The 17,102-nt window shown below is 43.5% G+C and overlaps 1 protein-coding gene across 8 annotated transcripts in view; it reads left to right on the top strand.

Moving 5' to 3' along the window:
• The window catches only part of FAM168A (family with sequence similarity 168 member A), a 238,926-nt gene that overhangs the window by 207,125 nt on the left and 14,699 nt on the right, over positions 1-17,102 (top strand). For 4 of the 8 annotated variants that reach the window (XM_009423738.5, XM_054661515.2, XM_054661514.2 and 1 more), the window contains 2 exons: positions 1,574-1,654; positions 12,322-12,447. In XM_009423738.5, coding sequence (XP_009422013.1) covers positions 1,574-1,654; positions 12,322-12,447 — 207 coding nt within the window. Of the gene's footprint in view, positions 1-1,573; positions 1,655-7,281; positions 7,309-12,321; positions 12,448-17,102 lie in introns of all 8 variants that reach the window. The other 4 variants (XM_009423737.5, XM_054661513.2, XM_016921578.4 and 1 more) reach the window with 2 other exon arrangements.

The raw sequence follows: 17,102 nt of genomic DNA, 5'->3' as shown, positions 1-17,102 counted from the left end.
AAAAACAGTTTGGTGGTTCCTTAAAAAGCTAAACATAGAATTACCATATGACCCAACAATTCTACTACTTGGTATGTATCCCAAAGATTTGAAAACAGGTACTCAAACAGGTACTTACATGTCATTGTTTATTGTACCATTATTCACAATAGCCAAAAGGTAGAAACAACCTGAGCGTCCCTCAACAGATGAACGGATAAAGAAAGTCTGGCATATACACAGTGGAATATTATTCAGCCATAAAGAAGAAGGAAGTTTTGGTACATGCTACAACATGGATGAACCTTAAACACATTATGCTAAGTGAAAGAAGCCAGACACAAAAGGACAAATGGTGTATGATTCCACTTACATAAAATAATTACATAAAATAGGCAAATTCAGAGAGACAGAAAGTAGATTAGAGGTTACCAGGCTGAGTATTGGGGGATGTATTGTTAATGGTTACAGAGTTTCTGTTTGGGATGATGAAAATGTCTTGGAAACAAATAGTGATGATAGTTGCATAACATTGTAAATGTCATTAATGTTACTGAATTATATATTTAAAAATGGTTAAACTGCAAATTTTATATTACACGTATTTTACCATGATAAAAAAAATTTCAAAAAATCCCCCAAACTGAATATAGTATACTGTAGTGAGCTGGAGCTGGTTTGTGTAAGCTCTTGAGAGCTGATTGTGGGCACTTCTTCCGAACTACTCATTCAGTGATGTTGATAGCATCAAATTGGTCATAGTGGAAGCATTTATGCCATGGCAGTTGGCAAATGTTGCAAAGTAGCTCTCATTTCCAACCCCTTCGAGCCCGTTGTTAAATATTTACCAGCACACCACTGAATATATGTATATAAAAATGTGTAGAAAGCCATCTGGAAAGATAGATGCCAAAATGTTAATGGTGTTACTTCTGGGGAGGAGAGTAGTGTGGCAGGAATGTGAAAGTAAACTTGAACATAAAAAGTGTAAACTTCAATGTTGCTTCCATTTTTTTTGGTGCGGGGGTGTGGGGGGCAGCGGATGGAGTCTTGCTCTGTCGCCCAGGCTAGAGTGCAGCGGCATGATCTCAGCTCACTGCAACCTCTGCCTCCCGAGTTCAAGTGACTTTCCTGCCTCAGTCCCCATAGCAGCTGGGACCACAGGCGCCCACCACCACGCCTGGCTAATTTTTGTATTTTTAGTAGAGACGGGGTTTCACCATCTTGGCCAGGCTGGTCTTGAACTTCTGACCTCGTGATCCACCCCCCTCAGCCTCTCAAAGTGCTGGGATTACAGGCATGAGCCACCGTGCCCGGCCACTTTTTTTTTTCTTTTTAATAGTGAGCATATAGAATATTTCTTGTATCGCTTTTAAAAAATAGACCAAAAAGTCTGCATATATTGGGATTTTGGTATTGGTAACTTTTCTCTTGAGAGGCTGAAAGCTGGTCACATATACTATCTGGAATAGCCCATGGAGAGACTGAACGCCAAACCTAGGACTTGGATTCTATTTCCTCAAAAATCTGGGGTTTTTTTGTTTTGTTTTGTTTTGTTGCCTAACTAAATAAGCCTTTTCTTATCTCTCTGTAGGTTACCCCACAGCCTATCCAGCAGCTGCCCCTGCCTACAATCCCAGCCTGTACCCCACCAATAGTCCCAGTTATGCTCCAGGTAAGGAGGAAATGGGACAGCAGTGGCGAATGGAGTGGGAAGGGGAACTCTATTTGGGAAAAGCAAAACCACTTGCTGGCCTTTTCCTGTTCTTAATTGCTCCGGGCCCAGCCTCTCCAGGCTGGATTTTCCTGGGAGTCCCTTCTGGGAACTGGGACAATCAGCCTCAGGGTAGGGGCGGGAATAGAATCTCCTCCACTCTGTCTGGGACTTAAGGTTGGCTCATCTGTCCTATGCTGGAATGTCTGAGACCTGCATCCTCCTCATAGAACCTTTTCTGCTCTCCCAAGCAATGTCCAAATTCATTCTTTGCTCAGTTTTCCCTGAGGCTGCCATTGGGACACACACACACCCACACACCCCTTGGGACACACACACACACACACACACACCTTGGGACACACACACACACACACACATGCTCTTGCCACCAGAGGGCAAAGAGATGGTTTTCAAGCTGAGATAAGCTACTTGTTTTTCAAAAATAATAAAGGCCCAACACTCGGATTGAGGTTGAAATGGGTTTGAAAATGTTGAAAAGGTTTATTCCATTTTAGGCTTGGATCATTGCAGTGGTCTTAGTTCTGATCTTAACACTCATGCTCAGCTGGTGCTCTAATACTCAAGAGCAGGAGAAAGAGTATGGGCTCTGTGGTTAGAAAGTCCTGGGTTTGAATCCTGATTACCCAACTCACTAGTTGTAAAGCCTTGGGCAAGTCACCTCACCTCTCTAAGATTCAAATGTGACTACCTGCCTCAGGGTTGTGGATGGTTTTATGTAAGTTCCATTTACTCAATAAGTATTGAATGTCTTCCATACTGGAATAGAAAAATTAAAAGATGCCATCTTTGCCTGCCTGAAGTAGCTCCCATTTGGGAGCCTGGCATATAAACTCATTGCAGTACTAATGTGCTAAGTATTGTAAAAAGGAATACATGGAAGGAGGAGGGAACAACGGTCTGCCTGGGGGTGAAAGTGTAGGGGAAGCTTCAGAGAGTGGAGAACAACAGAGATTTGAAGAAGTAGAAGCTGTTCTTTAAGCACACAAAGGAATAGTGGGCATTCCAGGCAGAGTAGAGCATGGGCAGAGGCTTAGAGATGTGAGAACATGACACTGTGAGGAACGTAGAAGTAGGGGAGTGGCTAAACTGTGAGCAGCTAGATGAATCTGAACTATAGATATACAAGGGCTGATTTGGAGAGGCCTTGAATGTCTTGATAATACCCCCCCATTTTCTTGTTTAGCACTTATCATTATAGAATTAGAAAGCTTCAAAAGACCTTAGAGATCGTCCAGTTCAACCTTTTCTCTTGAAAAAGGAAAATCAAAAAGCAGTGTTTTGTCCCAAGTTACCCAGTGAGTCAGCAGCCACATATGGACTAGAATCTTTGGCAGATCTCCTGACTCTCGTCCTATGCTTTTCTCTGCCAATCTAGTATTTATTCTACTGTCATTCTCTTTCTTGGGGCTTACTTAAAGGAGAAAAGAATACAGGTTGTCTGAAGACCTAGATTTGAGTCCTCACTGTGTCATTTCCTAGATTCGCAACCTTAGAGTCACCTGACCTATCTGAACCTCATTTCCCCCATCTCTAAGTAGGAATCATGTCATAATTATACACACACACCAAGAAGTTATCAGACAGTCCCTGTTTTTTGGACAAACAAGAACTATTTTATGTAAATAGGCTATGGTATCCCCTAAGGTGCTTACATAGATGTGTCATTTCACAGACATTTTGACCCACCCTGTTATGCCCAAGATACTTTGGAAGACCCTGTAGATGATTCAAACTTGAGGAAGCTGTAGTCATTGCCTTTGGAAAGCTTATGAAGGGAGCAGTGACACATGGGCTAAAGTTCTATAATGGTATCTCAGCATTGGTTTTATATTTACCTTTAGTCAATATGACATATAATATTTTCCCTAAGATCTATGATAGAAGGCAAAAACAATAAAAGCTACAGAAATTCTCTCTGATAATCAAATTTGGTAAGTTCTATCTTAACTACAATGGCTTTGAGGATCATGTGTATCATGATATATAAATGACTTAAATTTAAGTGCTATGAGATCTGTGAATTGACTTTGTAAACTGTCTAGAAACAAAATGAGTTGTTGCAAAAGGTCAAGTAAGATCAAGAGTGAAGAAGATTCATTGTCTTTCTAGTCAGGAGGCCATCAGTGGCCTCATTGGAAGCATTGTCAGTGAAGTGGTGAGGCTAGAAACCAGAGTGCAGTGAATCAGGAGTGAAGAAGTAGATTTAGCATATATAGCCTATTCTTACTAGAAGCTTAGCTACCAGGAAAGGAAAAACAAAAGGACACTGACTAGAAGTGAATGTAGGGTTGAAGGAAGGTTTTCTCAGGTATGAGTGTGGGGTACTGATAGGAAGGTGCAAGTGGAGAGGACAAGTCAGAGATACAGGAGAGGTGGTGCCAATCAGAGCCGGGCCTCCACAGAGGCTGCTGTAGGGGTGGGAAATCTGGAGCTCAGTTCTCTTCTTTGGTTTGGGAAGTTGAGTAGCAGGTGGAGACAGGGTGCCTTATGCAGGAGGGCAACTAAAGGAAAGACTAAAGGAAAGGTCACAGGTAGATGTGCTTAGAATAAATTGCCCAGTGGAAAGTGGAGAATTCTCATCTAATGACCTTGATTTGCTGAGACAGAGGGGAGGAGAGATCAAGGAGGGTTCTTAACCAGGGAAGTCAGGATGTGAGAGCCTCACAGGAAGGAGTAGGACTGGAAACTACCAAAAGATAACAGAGCAGGGTCACATTGGGGGCCCATCTGAATGGTGGAGGCTGTGAATTTGTCCAGGCTCTCATCCCCAGCACTGGGCTATTTTCTCATAATGTTCAGCACCTCTGGTGATAGACTGTGGGATTGTTTCAGGATCAGTTTGCCAATAAGTGGAAAGACATGGAATAAATAGCTACTATTTATTGAATGTTTTCTATGTGTCAGGAACTATTTGAAGTTCTTTATCTATATTAGCTTGTTGCATATTGCAATAAACTTTTGAGGTTGGTACTCTTATTATCCCCATTTCCGAAATGGGAAAACTAAAGCTTAGAGAAGTTACATAACTAGCCCAAAGATCCAAGCCCCAGCACCCTGCCATTGTGCTGCATGAGCTCTTAACTGCTACATTGTAGTTGCATCAGTGGGCCAGAGAGAAATTAAGGCATTAGACTGGCTAAAGAGGGAAAGGAGTGCAGATAGGAGGAGGCTGAAACTGTAGGGGAAAAAAAGAGATTGAGATTGAGTACATCCTGGCATGTATATTCAGCTTTAATTTTAAAACAAGCAAAAAGTAAGCCCTCATCTAACTTGATTTTCCCCAATTTTGTTTTTAAAAGTCAACATATTTCCAGGCTGGGCGCGGTGGCTCACACCTGTAATCTCAGCACTTTGGGAGGCCGAGGCGGGTGGATCACGAGGTCAGAAGATAGAGACCATCCTGGCTAACACCGTGAAACGCTGTCTCTACTAAAAATACAAAAAATTAGCCAGGCATGGTGGCACGTGCCTGTAATCCCAGCTACTCGGGAGGCTGAGGCAGGAGAATTGCTTGAACCCGGGAGGCGGAGGTTGCAGTGAGCCAAGATCGCGCCACTGCACTCCATCCTGGGCCAACAGAGTGAGACTCCATCTCAAAAAAAAATAAATAAATAAAACATATTTCCAAACAAAAAATAAGCCCTCATCTAACTTGATTGTCCCCAATTTTGTTTTTAAAAGTCAACATATTTCTACTAAAGTCACCCAGACTATTTTCTCAAAAACACACAAAATCCATAAGAGAGGGTAGCGTTAGAGTATTGTATTTAAAGGCCCCAAACTCGGAGTTGAAAGACCTAGATTGTAGCACTAACTTTGCTTCTGATTTTGGTGCAACCTTGGGAAGATCCCTTTCCCTTTGAGTTACTTACACACACACACACACACACACACACACACACACACACAGCATATTTTGGAATCCCACACACACACACACATACACACACACACAGCATATTTTGGAATGCTGGCCTCTGGATTCACAGTGCAGATTTCCTGACTGGGGGACTTCCTACCATGGAGAAGCTGGCTCAAGTTCAGAAAGGACAGTGTAGGTTACTCTCACCTTCCTGCCAGAGCTAGCCATTTGTGATGCAGAGAGGTGCCTTCAGAAGGAACCAGGCTCTTAGGTTTAAATTTCTTTCAGCTGCTTTAAGGAGACCCAGAAGTTGCTTGAGAGAGAGCTATTTTTAGCAGCTCTGAATACCCTGAGATGTCATCTGTCCAGGATGCAGGGAAACATTTCACTCTTTGCATTGGTTCTGAAAGCAATGTGGGTATTTGGAGCTTTTCCCCAAGCTCTTAATGATTTCAGGGATCTTATTTAAGAACTCTTTGGCCCCACAAGAGGTAGGAGCCAATCAAGACTTGGCTTTCAGAATCGAGGGACCTATTAATGGTAATCTGGCTTGAAAATAAATGAAGGGACGGATAAACAGGTTAACTAATACAGATAAAAATAAAATAACCTCCTCATGAGAATCTGTTGACAAAACATTTTCCCCTATTGTCTCATTTGATTTCATTGCATCCCTATAAAGTACAAATACATTATTCCCATTTTACATACAACAAACTTGGAGAAGGGTAGGGAAAAGGAATTTGTGCTTTCTGAACAGCTGCCCTGTTCCAAGCCCTGCACAAGTCATGTTACAAACATTCATTTTTGCCTTAGTCTTGTGAGTTGGGGCTTCTTGCCTCCAACTTTGTTCAAACAGGTTAAATAAGTTGCCCAAAGTTATACAGCTAAAAACCAGTAGATTTGGGAGGGCAAGGCCGGGGGATCCCTTGAGGCCAAAGGTCAAGACCAGCCTGGGCAACATGGTAAGACCCTGTCTCTACAAAAAATTAAATTTAAAAAAACAGGCAGGCTTGGTGGCATGCACCTGTAGTCTCAGTTACTTAGGAGGCTGAGACAGAAGGATCACTTGAGCCCAGGAGCCGGAGGCTGCATTGAGCTATCATTGCACCACTGCATTCCAGCCTGGGCAACAAAGTGAGACACTGTCTCCAAAAAAGGCAGTATAGCTGGGATTCAAACCCAACTTGTCTGACCCCACAACCTGTGCTCCTTCTATAGCACCACAGTGACCCAGAGGCTTCAGGGATGGAGTGCCTCTGCACTGGTCCTATCTCTTAGAGGTTTTACAGACAGCTCTTTAGAGGCCAAAGATGGTGATATTGTCTCTGAACCTTCACTTCCTCTAACACATCTGCCATATGTGAAATCCCTCTGCAGTTCCTGGGAGAACTGAAATGTATTCTTATAACAGACAAGCAAAAAGCAGGAACTTGGGCTTGTTCACATCCGGCAGTTCTGGGTCAGCTGTCTGGAAGACACTATGGCATCCAGGGAGGGGCTCTCTGCATTGAATGGACTTTCCCAGATGACAAGTCTGTCACCCTCTCTAGGGTAAAGGTGTTTTACATCTTTATTTACTGCTTTTGTGAAGCTGGGGGGAAACTGCTATTGCAAAACAAAGTCTGTTTATGTAACTGCAATGTATACAACTTTGCACAAATTCTTAGTGGTAATTTCAACTAACATTTCTATCCAACAGAGTTTCAGTTCCTGCATTCAGCTTATGGTAGGAAAGCTATTTTTCCTCATCTGTATTACAGCCTATGAATGTGTTCTCTCGTAACAATGGTAGATCCCCTCTCCTCTCCTCCCCAAATCCCATCCCCTAGGCTTGGGCTCCCCCCAGGTGGCTCAGCAGCAGTTCCTAAAGCATGCAGGAACGTGTCTGATGGTGCAAAAATCATGGGTTGGAGACACACATGAACCGTCCCTAGGGCAGCAGCAAAGGATCATGGCACTAAAAGGCGTCTCTCACCCTAACCTAGCTGCCGAATTCAAACAAACAAATGAATAAAAATTCCAGGGCCTGTATGCAGCTCCTCAGTTGGCTTTGTGGCAGCCTCTGTGAAGGAGTACCTGGATTATGCCTATTAGAACCCAAAAAACTAGTCTGCCCCAGGATCAGATTTTCCATCTCCATCGGCAGTCTGACATGTTTGAAGACCTGGTTGACTTTAGATACAATCTGTTCCCTTAGCCCAGAACTTGAGCTCTGGGCTCATTTTCCTAGAAGATGGTGAGAGGTGGGGGGGCAGTGTGCTGATAAATGAGGGACCAGAACTGGGTTCTCTGGACAGTGTGGACTCCAGGCCCAAGGCACCACGGGAACTTCTGGGCACCTGTGAGGGTCCCAGCAGTATAACTTGACTAGGTCCTTTTTGTCATAGACAGGAAGGGACCATGGGAGGGACTTGCAACTTTCACCACCCTCACCTGGGCTGCTCAGGAAAATGTTTTTGTAAAATCTCTGCACCCTTTCTCAACTTTTAACCTTGAATTATTTGGATGCTGGAAATTGAATTTGTGTGTCGCGCATCTGTCAGGAGATGAGCTGTGAAATTTCTCCTTGCCACTGCTGTGGGCTGTGTGATCTTGGGCAATTTACTACTGTCTCCAGGCCATAGATAAATTGTTTAATTTCACATGATCTCTGAGGTCCCTTTAAATGCTAATACACTGTCCTCTTATAATTTTATTACTTCAATTTTGTTAGTTGCAGACTGTTTCTCATGTAGTCATTTTTTGTTTGCCTCAGGATATATGAACCTGGACAGAAGGGTGCATAAAAAGTTAGAGAAGCTTTCATTCTTCCCCTTCCAGTTATAGCATCTGAAATAGATCTGCATAAAGAATACGGATGCAGTTCTTCACTTTATAAAATTCTGTGCCAGGCTCTAAGCTGGCCCTTTGAAAATACGAAGACTAGTAAGACAAGGGGCTTGTTCTCAAGGAGTTCACAGTTTAGTGGAGAGAAGACACGCCATCAAGTACAGGTGCTTCCAAGAATCATAGGAATTGGGATAGTCAGTTTATAGGTATGCATGAGAGAGCTGTGGTTAAGGGGTGGGGAGAAGGAAAGGCTTCGTAGTAGGTGTGAGTCTTCAGCTCATGATTGATGGATTAATTAATGTTACCAGATGGAGTTTGAGGAGATACATGCCAGAAGAGGTAGCAGTGTGGACAAAAACATGGAGATGTGAAGCTCCTTGGCATATTCTGGGAATGATAAGCAGTTTCTGTGGCTGTAGTATGGGCTGGAGATTGAGAACAATGAGAGAGTCTAGAGAGGTCATTGGGACAAGATGATCATGGTGGGGCATTGAATGCTACACAGGAGTTCAAACTTTAGCTTAGAGTCAGTGGAGAACTATGGAATGTTTTCAAGAAAGGGGGTTTTATGATTAGGTTTAGGTCTTAGGTATATCGCTCTGAATGCAGCTTGAAAATTGGGGGGAGCAGATTTAACATGAGGAAGCAGTTGCAGTAGTTCAGATGAGAGACGATGAGAGCTTCAATTAGAGCTGTAGCCTACAACTTTGGAGATGGAAGAGGGGACAGAAACCAGAACTAGAAACTATAAGACTTGGTGACACTTTATTTTTGACCCTCACATCAGTACTATGAAGCAGTCAAGGAGTGATGATTATTGCCATTTTATGAGACAACAAAACTGAAGTTTAGAAAGGTTAAGTAACTTGCCCAAGGTCCCATAGCTAATAAGTGGCAGAGCCCAGGCTACAACTCAGATTTCCTGACTCAGTACATTGTTCAGGATGATGGTCCCTTGCTGCCTCGTCTCCTTGTAAGTGTGCTAAACAGATTGTTCAACTGTCAGAGGGCATGAGGGCCCCGTATCCAGGGAAGTGAACAACCCAGCACCTGGATGTGGGCAGCATGCTGTGACTGGGCCCATGGCCCTTCACTGCCAAGGGTTCTTTCTCTCTCTGTCTCTCGTTTAATTGAGGGATAACACATAGACGGCAAAGTATATAAAGTACACTTAAGTGTACAGCTTAATAATGTCTTTACATATGTATATGCCTATATTTAACTACCACTTAGTTCAAAATACAAAACATCTCTAGGAAGTGGTACTTTTCAAGCACCCAAAGGCAGGCGTGCCATTCAGAGCAGCCTCCTCTGTGACCATGCCTCTAAAAGCTTTAGTTGGAATTGTCTTCATCCCACAACTGAGCTCTGAATCGCTCCCACCAATAGAGTGGGTGACTTTAGAATCGTTATATGGAGGAGCTGGATCACATGGTACAACTAACTAATGGGGAGGTCAAGTTGACAGCTAATATTTGTTTTTTTGATGTGTTTTCACATTTATCTAGTTATGTAAATTATAAGGATTCAAATATACAGAGGCGTACAGAAAACACTAATTCATTTTCTTTGTAAAGAAACCAGAAGAAAATAAAGAAAAATATTTTTATTCAGAAAAATATATAGTATAGTTCATGTCATCAGTTGGAAAAGACATAGTAACCAAAGGCACAGTCGCACTTGCTTCTTTCCTGGTTAACCTGGAACATTATTTTACTATGTATCATGCTGTCTTGTTCACTCCCTGGTTGGCGTGTGGCTGTGTTGCATCCCCAGCTAGACCATAAGTACCTTGTGTGCGGTGACTGTGACCCACGTGTGTTCCCTTCCACCGTGGCGCTCCCCTCAGTGCTGAGTGCAGTGTAGGCCTCAGTCACTCTTTGGATAAAAGAGTGATTTACTCTTTTGTAAAGAATAAGTTAGTTTGATTTACTAACTTTAATGGTCACACAGTCCTTCAGGCTAATGTCAGACTTTTGGCTTATGATGAAAATTATGGTAAAGTATATACCACTTGGAGGAAAAAATTTGAATGGAAGAGAACCTCCAAATTCTCTAAATTCCTACAGCCAAATTCAGCCCTCCTGCCCCCTAATGGCATTCCTGCGGGGTCTTGAGGGCATGGGTTTGCTTTATCTGACTTTTCAGAGCTACATGTTTTACTTTTTAGAGAGTTGTTTTGGGTGGCCACTGCTTTCCAGCCACATGTGTGGCAGAGTCTAAATTTGGAGACATGTTGATAAGATTTGTTAACACTAATTGGATTCTTTATCCCTTTCCTGTTTCCCACCCCCCAAAGAAAAGAAACGCAAAATGATTGTTTAAAACAGACTCTCCTCCTCCTGCATTGTCTGCAGAGCCATGTCTTCATGTCCAGGAAAGGCCCTGGGCTCTACATGGAGTACTGCTGGGTCTCCATTTCTCTTACCAGAATTCTCCTTTTAGTGTGACTTTCCTGCCCATGATTTCCTTCTCATTTCTCAGCATCTGCTGTATATATCGCTGGCCATTAATGCAAATGCAGAGTCAGCCTACAATAGCCATAATTCTAGCCTTGGTTCAACAAAAACAGCACAGTCCCTGACCTTCTCTGGCCCCAGTACTTCTGGGATCGAAGGAACCAGAGGCATTACCTGTTACCTGAATGGGCAGAGGGGGTTACGGGATCTCTCTAGAGGTAGAATGTCCTTGTCCTGGTGGAATTAGAGAGTGTATAGGCATACTTTATTCTCATAACACCCTGTCTTAGCCTCTTATTTAAATGTTTTAAGTATTGCCAATGCAGCCCCACCTTCTGCTAATATACTATATAGCACCCCATATCCATGACCCCCCCCAAGACTTTATTTGAGTGGAAAATATGTTGCTAAAATTCTTCGTTTTACCATAAACAGTAATTTGAGTCAAGAATGTTTCCTCTCTAGTGTTTGAAATTATAACAAGGAAAATGTCTAAAAAAGTTAGGCAAGTCCCACTTCAGAACTCTGTTTCTCTTCTCCTTCCCTCAGGACACCATGAAGGTAAGTTTTTTGAGTCACTCCCCATTTCTAAAACATATGAAGTATCATCCTTCAGATGTCTCGAGCTGAGCTTTGAGTCAGCCTGGGAAGTCTTTGCAGATCTTAAACTGGGCCTCATCTATATTTCCTACCTACCCCAAATTTCATATGTGCTTTCTTAATGGCCCAAAGGACCACCTCTAATTCATGAGGAAATATCCCAGGTGGGGCACCCAGTAACACCTCAGTAGGAGATATTCAGGGGTATGCAAGAAGTATGTCTGTCTGGCCTCAGCTGGGTGTACAGGAGAAGGAGTTATTAGCAAGGAGTGCCCCACTGGCTAACTAGGTTCGGTGTAGCACAGTGCCCAGTGCCTTTTAAGCTACCATGGCCACAGCTCAGTCCCTTCAGAAGAGATGGTAGTCCAGCAAGGTTCATGTAATGTGGTCATTATTTGTGGGCCTGTCTTTGAAAGCAGCTTATAAATATACCTCCAGATGATATTTCAGACAACAAAGAGTGCTCAGTTGATCTGGTGACACACAAAGGCTCCCAAGTTGCTACACATTAATGAGAAAGTGGCTGAGGAATATACCATAGCCCTAGGCCACAGTGTCAGGTAGTAGGAGATGGTTATTCATGGGCATCTTTGTGGTTTTAGTAGTAGGTAGAAAGTCCTGACTCTTTTAGTGTAAGTTCAGATTTCCTTGATTTCAAATCATTTGGAAACATACTTCAGCACTCCTCCTAACCCACTCAACCATCTCAGAAAGGCTGACCATCCCATGTGTCTGAACAGGCCCCTTGGGTTGTATGTTTCTGTCCAGCACAAGACCCTTGCTTTGTGTCTGTGATTGGTGGTGGCCACTTCTTATTTCTGTCTAATGCCATTCTTGTGTCTTCCCTTAAGCAACTCTGCTGATGAAACAGGCCTGGCCACAGAACTCGTCTTCCTGTGGCACTGAAGGCACCTTCCACCTCCCAGTGGACACCGGGACCGAGAACCGAACTTACCAAGCATCCTCTGCGGCTTTCAGTAAATACAGCCTGTCTCATTTCCTTGTTCCCCTTGGTTGGGACTGATTTGTTTCTTAGGAAGAAAGGAAAGGGAGCTTTTTAAAATGACATTTATGAGATAAATACTGTTTTAAGAGGTTCTTTTACCCAGGCAAAAAATTACCCCTCCTTATTCAGGAAAGGTCATTCTCTTTGATCATGCACTGAGCTTTGGGGAAACACAAAGCACTGAGGGAAGGAGAAGGAAATACTCACCTGGCCAACAAGTTGATTGGGGAAGGACTGTTACTGCATTTTAGGGGGAAAGGACAGAGGGCACATTTTGAAGGTCTGTGGGTCTTTGGACAGAGAGGGCTCCCCCCTCTAGCACAGGGCTTCTTAATCTCAGCACTATTGACATCTAGGCCAAATAATTCTTTGTTGTGGGGGCGCTGTCCTGTGCGTTATAGGATGTTTAACAGCATCCCTGGCCTCTACCCTACATGCCAGTAGGAAAGCCTCATTGTGACAACCAAAAATGTTTCTAAACATTGCTAAATGTCCCTTATGGGGCAAAATTGCCCTCTGTATGAGAAACACTGCCCTAGTGCAAGCTGCACTGTGGGACCAAGGTGTGTATGAGGAGTCTTCAGGGAGGCCAGAAACCAGCTAGCCAGTCAGACTGGTCATATTCATCCTGAGGCTCAGTAGGGTAACTGATGTTGTCACCGTCACATCTAATTTTTAACACAAAGTGGTTCCACTGGGGAAATGAGGACCAATGTTTAGAAATTGCTGAGTGGCATCCGGGCGCAGTGGCTCATGCCTGTAATCCCAGCACTTTGGGAGGCCAAGGCGGGCGGATCACGAGGTCAGGAGATTGAGACCATCCTGGCTAACACGGTGAAACCCTGTCTCCACTAAAAATACAAAAAAAATTAGCCGGGCATGGTGGTGGGTGCCTGTAGTCCCAGCTACTCAGGAGGCTGAGGCAGGAGAATGGCATGAACCCGCGAGGCGGAGCTTGCAGTGAGCCAAGATCACGCCACTGCACTCCAGCCTGGGCGACAGAACAAGACTCCGTCTCAAAAAAAAAAAAAAAATGAAATTACTGAGTGAGTGGCATTTTGACTCCATATAAGGAAGAACTTTGTGTCTTGTTGGAGCTGTTCAATAGAGGAATGACTGACTTTGGATGTGGTGAGAACTTCTCTCTTAAGTTGTGAGGGCTGGATAAGCCCTCAAAGGGATATTCCAGGCAAGGCCTGATAGTGTGTGGTTCCACAAATTATTAATCTACTAAGTAAGTAGACTAGAAGAATTCATCGTATTTTTTTCTTTTCTTTAAAACATCTGTGTTAGTCTGTTCTTGTGTTGTTATAAAGAAATACCTGAGGCTGGGTAATTCATAAAGAAAAGAGGTTTAATTGGCTTACGGTTCTGCAGGCTGCACAAGCATGGTACCAACCCCTGCTTAGCTTCTGGTGAGGGCCTCAGGAAGCTTACAGTCATGGCGGAAGGCAAAAGAGGAAGCCAGCATATCACATGGTGAGAGAGGGAGCAAGGGGCTGGGAAGGTGCCACACTCTAAATAATCAGAGCTCACTCATCAGCAAGGGGATGGTGCTAAGCCATCATGAGGGATCTACCTCTATGATCCAGTACCTCCCAGCAGGCCCCATTTCCAACACTGGAGGTTACATTTCAGCATGACATTTGGAGGAAACAAACATCTAAACCATATCAACATCCAATGTCATTTTCTCAAGTTTTCATTGCCCCTAGATGTCAACATCAGTTTATGTTTATACAATGTAACTCACCTTTTGTAAAATATAGTCTCATAATCACCCTTTCATTTAATCTACATTACACTCAGTCTACTAAGTTATTTAGGTGGATTTTCATCCCAGTTTGAACGATGAGGCCTAGAAAGGTAATAGGTCCAACGCCACCCAGCTAGTAAGCAGCACAGCCGGAAAAAGGTATCACCCAGGTTAAGATTCAATTACTGACTTTTCTCATGAGATTGATTTTACTCTTTAAGAGAGGTATGTCAGGCCAGGCGCGGTGGCTCACGCCTGTAATCCCAGCACTTTGGGAGGCCGAGGTGGGCGGATCACGAGGTCAGAAGATCGAGACCATCCTGGCCAACATGGTGAAACCCCATCTCTACTAAAAATACAAAAAATTAGCCAGGCATGGTGGCGGGTGCCTGTAGTCCCAGCTACTCAGGAGGCTGAGGCAGGAGAATGGTGTGAACCCAGAAGACGGAGCTTGCAGTGAGCCGAGATTGCGCCATTGCACTACAGCCTGGGCAACAGAGCGAGACTCCGTCTCAAAAAAAAAAAAAAGAGAGAGGTATGTCAGCCATAAGGAGTTTCTCCAGATACCTCAGGTAGAATGAATGAACATACGTAAGATTATATATATATAAAAATAGGGATATACATATTCTCTCTTACATCTAAACATCTGGATATAGACGCATATAGGCACACCTAGTATAGGCACACCTACTGTAGTGTAGCAGAAAGCAGCCTGGAGTGGAAGCTGCATTGAATTCTAGACTGGGTTCTGTGTAACCTTGGATAATTGATGTCCATGCATTGGACCTTGATTTTTCAAACTGCAAAATGAGGGAACTGAACTAAATCATCTCCAAGGTTCTTTCTTGCAATTAGACTCCTTATCTCTCAGCAAGATGATGTGTACTCAGCGTCTTCTACCCCAACAGGGACCACCTCTCTAGCTGCCCTTAGCTGGCCAACAAACCATCTCCAAAAATGGAGTACTCATTCCCTTCAGAGGCAACCCTTTCCACAGGAAGTCTGAGTAACAGAAGGCCTTGCCTTCTACTATGTTGAAATCTTCCTGAAATCCCATTAAGTGTCCAGCAGCCACATCCCACTGTTCCCTCCCAGACAGGCTATCACAGTCCCTGAAAAAGACCAAAATGTACCCACCCCCACCTTTTTTTTGAGACAAGGTCTTGCTCTGTCACTCAGGCTGGAGTCCAGTGGCACAATCACATCACACTGCAGTCTCAAGCTCCTAGGCTCAAGCAATCCTCCCTCCGCAGCCTCCCATGTAGCTGGGACCACAGGCATGCAAAACCATGCCCAGCTAATTTTTTTAATTTTTTGTAGAGATGGGGTTTTCCCACATTGCCTAGGCTGGTCTCGAACTCCTGGGCTCAAGCTGTCTGCCCACCAGCTACCATGCCTGGCCTACCTCTGTTTCAAGCAAGTAATGTATAAACCTGTGCCATTTTTTAATGCAGTTGGGGTTGACTGGCCCTCCCATACTCAAAAAGATTCCTCCCAGCATTCAGATTTTGTGGCTTCTAGTACCACAGAAAATTCAGGGCACTTTGACAAATTCAGTTCAATTTCACTGATACTTGCTAAGCCTGTTTGTAATTAGGTCTCCTACTTATTCATCACTGTCTTACTTGGCTACCAACAAGGAGTCTTAGGGGTCAAAGCAAGATTCAGACATAGAGCTTTATTTTGTCCAGACATATAAATCTGATGATCAATAAACCAATTAGTCTAAAAGGCATCCGTGATGCAAGCAAGGATCAATGCCTTTGAAGGTGGTAGGGCTTCTACAACTGAAAAAGATTTATGACAGTGAAAAAGGATTGCAGAAAGGGCTGAAAAGGTTTTATCTTGTTAATGTACATACATACTCTTTTTATTATCCCATTTGATTCTAAAATTATGGTTAGGAACCTAAGAGAAAGAATAGGACATCATAAACAAAGCCTCTTTTGTAAGGCAGAGCTGGGACTTCGAGTGATCTAATTCCTTTTTTCTTTCATGATATTGCCTTTAGTGAAATGGGGACAACAAAGGCCAGTATATTAAATGCCCAAGATTGGACTACAGAGACTTTAACTCAGCAAGAGCTCTGCCTAGGGCAGGGTGAGCCCTGAACTTTGGGCCTAGCTGTGTACTGATGTGCTGTACAATTTGGGGAAAATCTGTCCTTCTGGGTTCCAGGTTCTTTCTCGGAAAAGGAGGAGGTTGAATATAAACCTCTAATGTCCTTCAGGCACAACATTCCAAAGTCTTAATTCTGTGACCTTCAGACTTAGAATTCCTTTCAGGATAGCCAGGCCTCCAGTGAGTGAACTGAGTCTAAGTTCATTTGGGCAAAATCTATGAGACTTTTTTGCAACAAGCCCAACAGCTTCTTTTACTTAGATGCGTAAAGTAATAAACCCTGATTTTTGTGTTACCCAAGCTCAGGCTATAGCTCCAGGGGAATTTTCAGTGTTCCTCAAGAGTATTGACAGGACCACTAGTAAATTATAGAAAGTCCTCTGAAATGATTTCCTCATGAAAGTCTTCTGAAATACTCAGATACCTAGAATGTCAGCACTAGAGAAGTTCTCTGATACTGTCTAGTCCAAATGAGGATATTCCCTGAGAGGAATTGACCTGACTTACTGACAGAACCTAGGATGAGGGCCCCCAGGCAGTTTCTCCAGCCTCATGAAGATCCTCCTGACAAATGGTAACCTTGAGAACCACTGTGGTTAGAGGAAGTAGCACTGAGTCTTAGATCCCCACAAACAGCTCTCTCTTTCAGCAACTACTCATTATCTCATCTGTGAAATGTTTACGTTGGTCTTAATGATCTCTGAGTCTTCTAGCTCTGCAGTTCTGCTTCTCCTATCTCAGACTGT

The sequence above is a fragment of the Pan troglodytes genome, chromosome 9, assembly GCF_028858775.2.
Source record: "Pan troglodytes isolate AG18354 chromosome 9, NHGRI_mPanTro3-v2.0_pri, whole genome shotgun sequence".
Classification (NCBI taxonomy): domain Eukaryota; kingdom Metazoa; phylum Chordata; class Mammalia; order Primates; family Hominidae; genus Pan; species Pan troglodytes.
The sequence above is the reverse complement of the archived record's forward strand: the minus strand, read 5'-3'. Positions and strand labels throughout refer to the sequence as shown.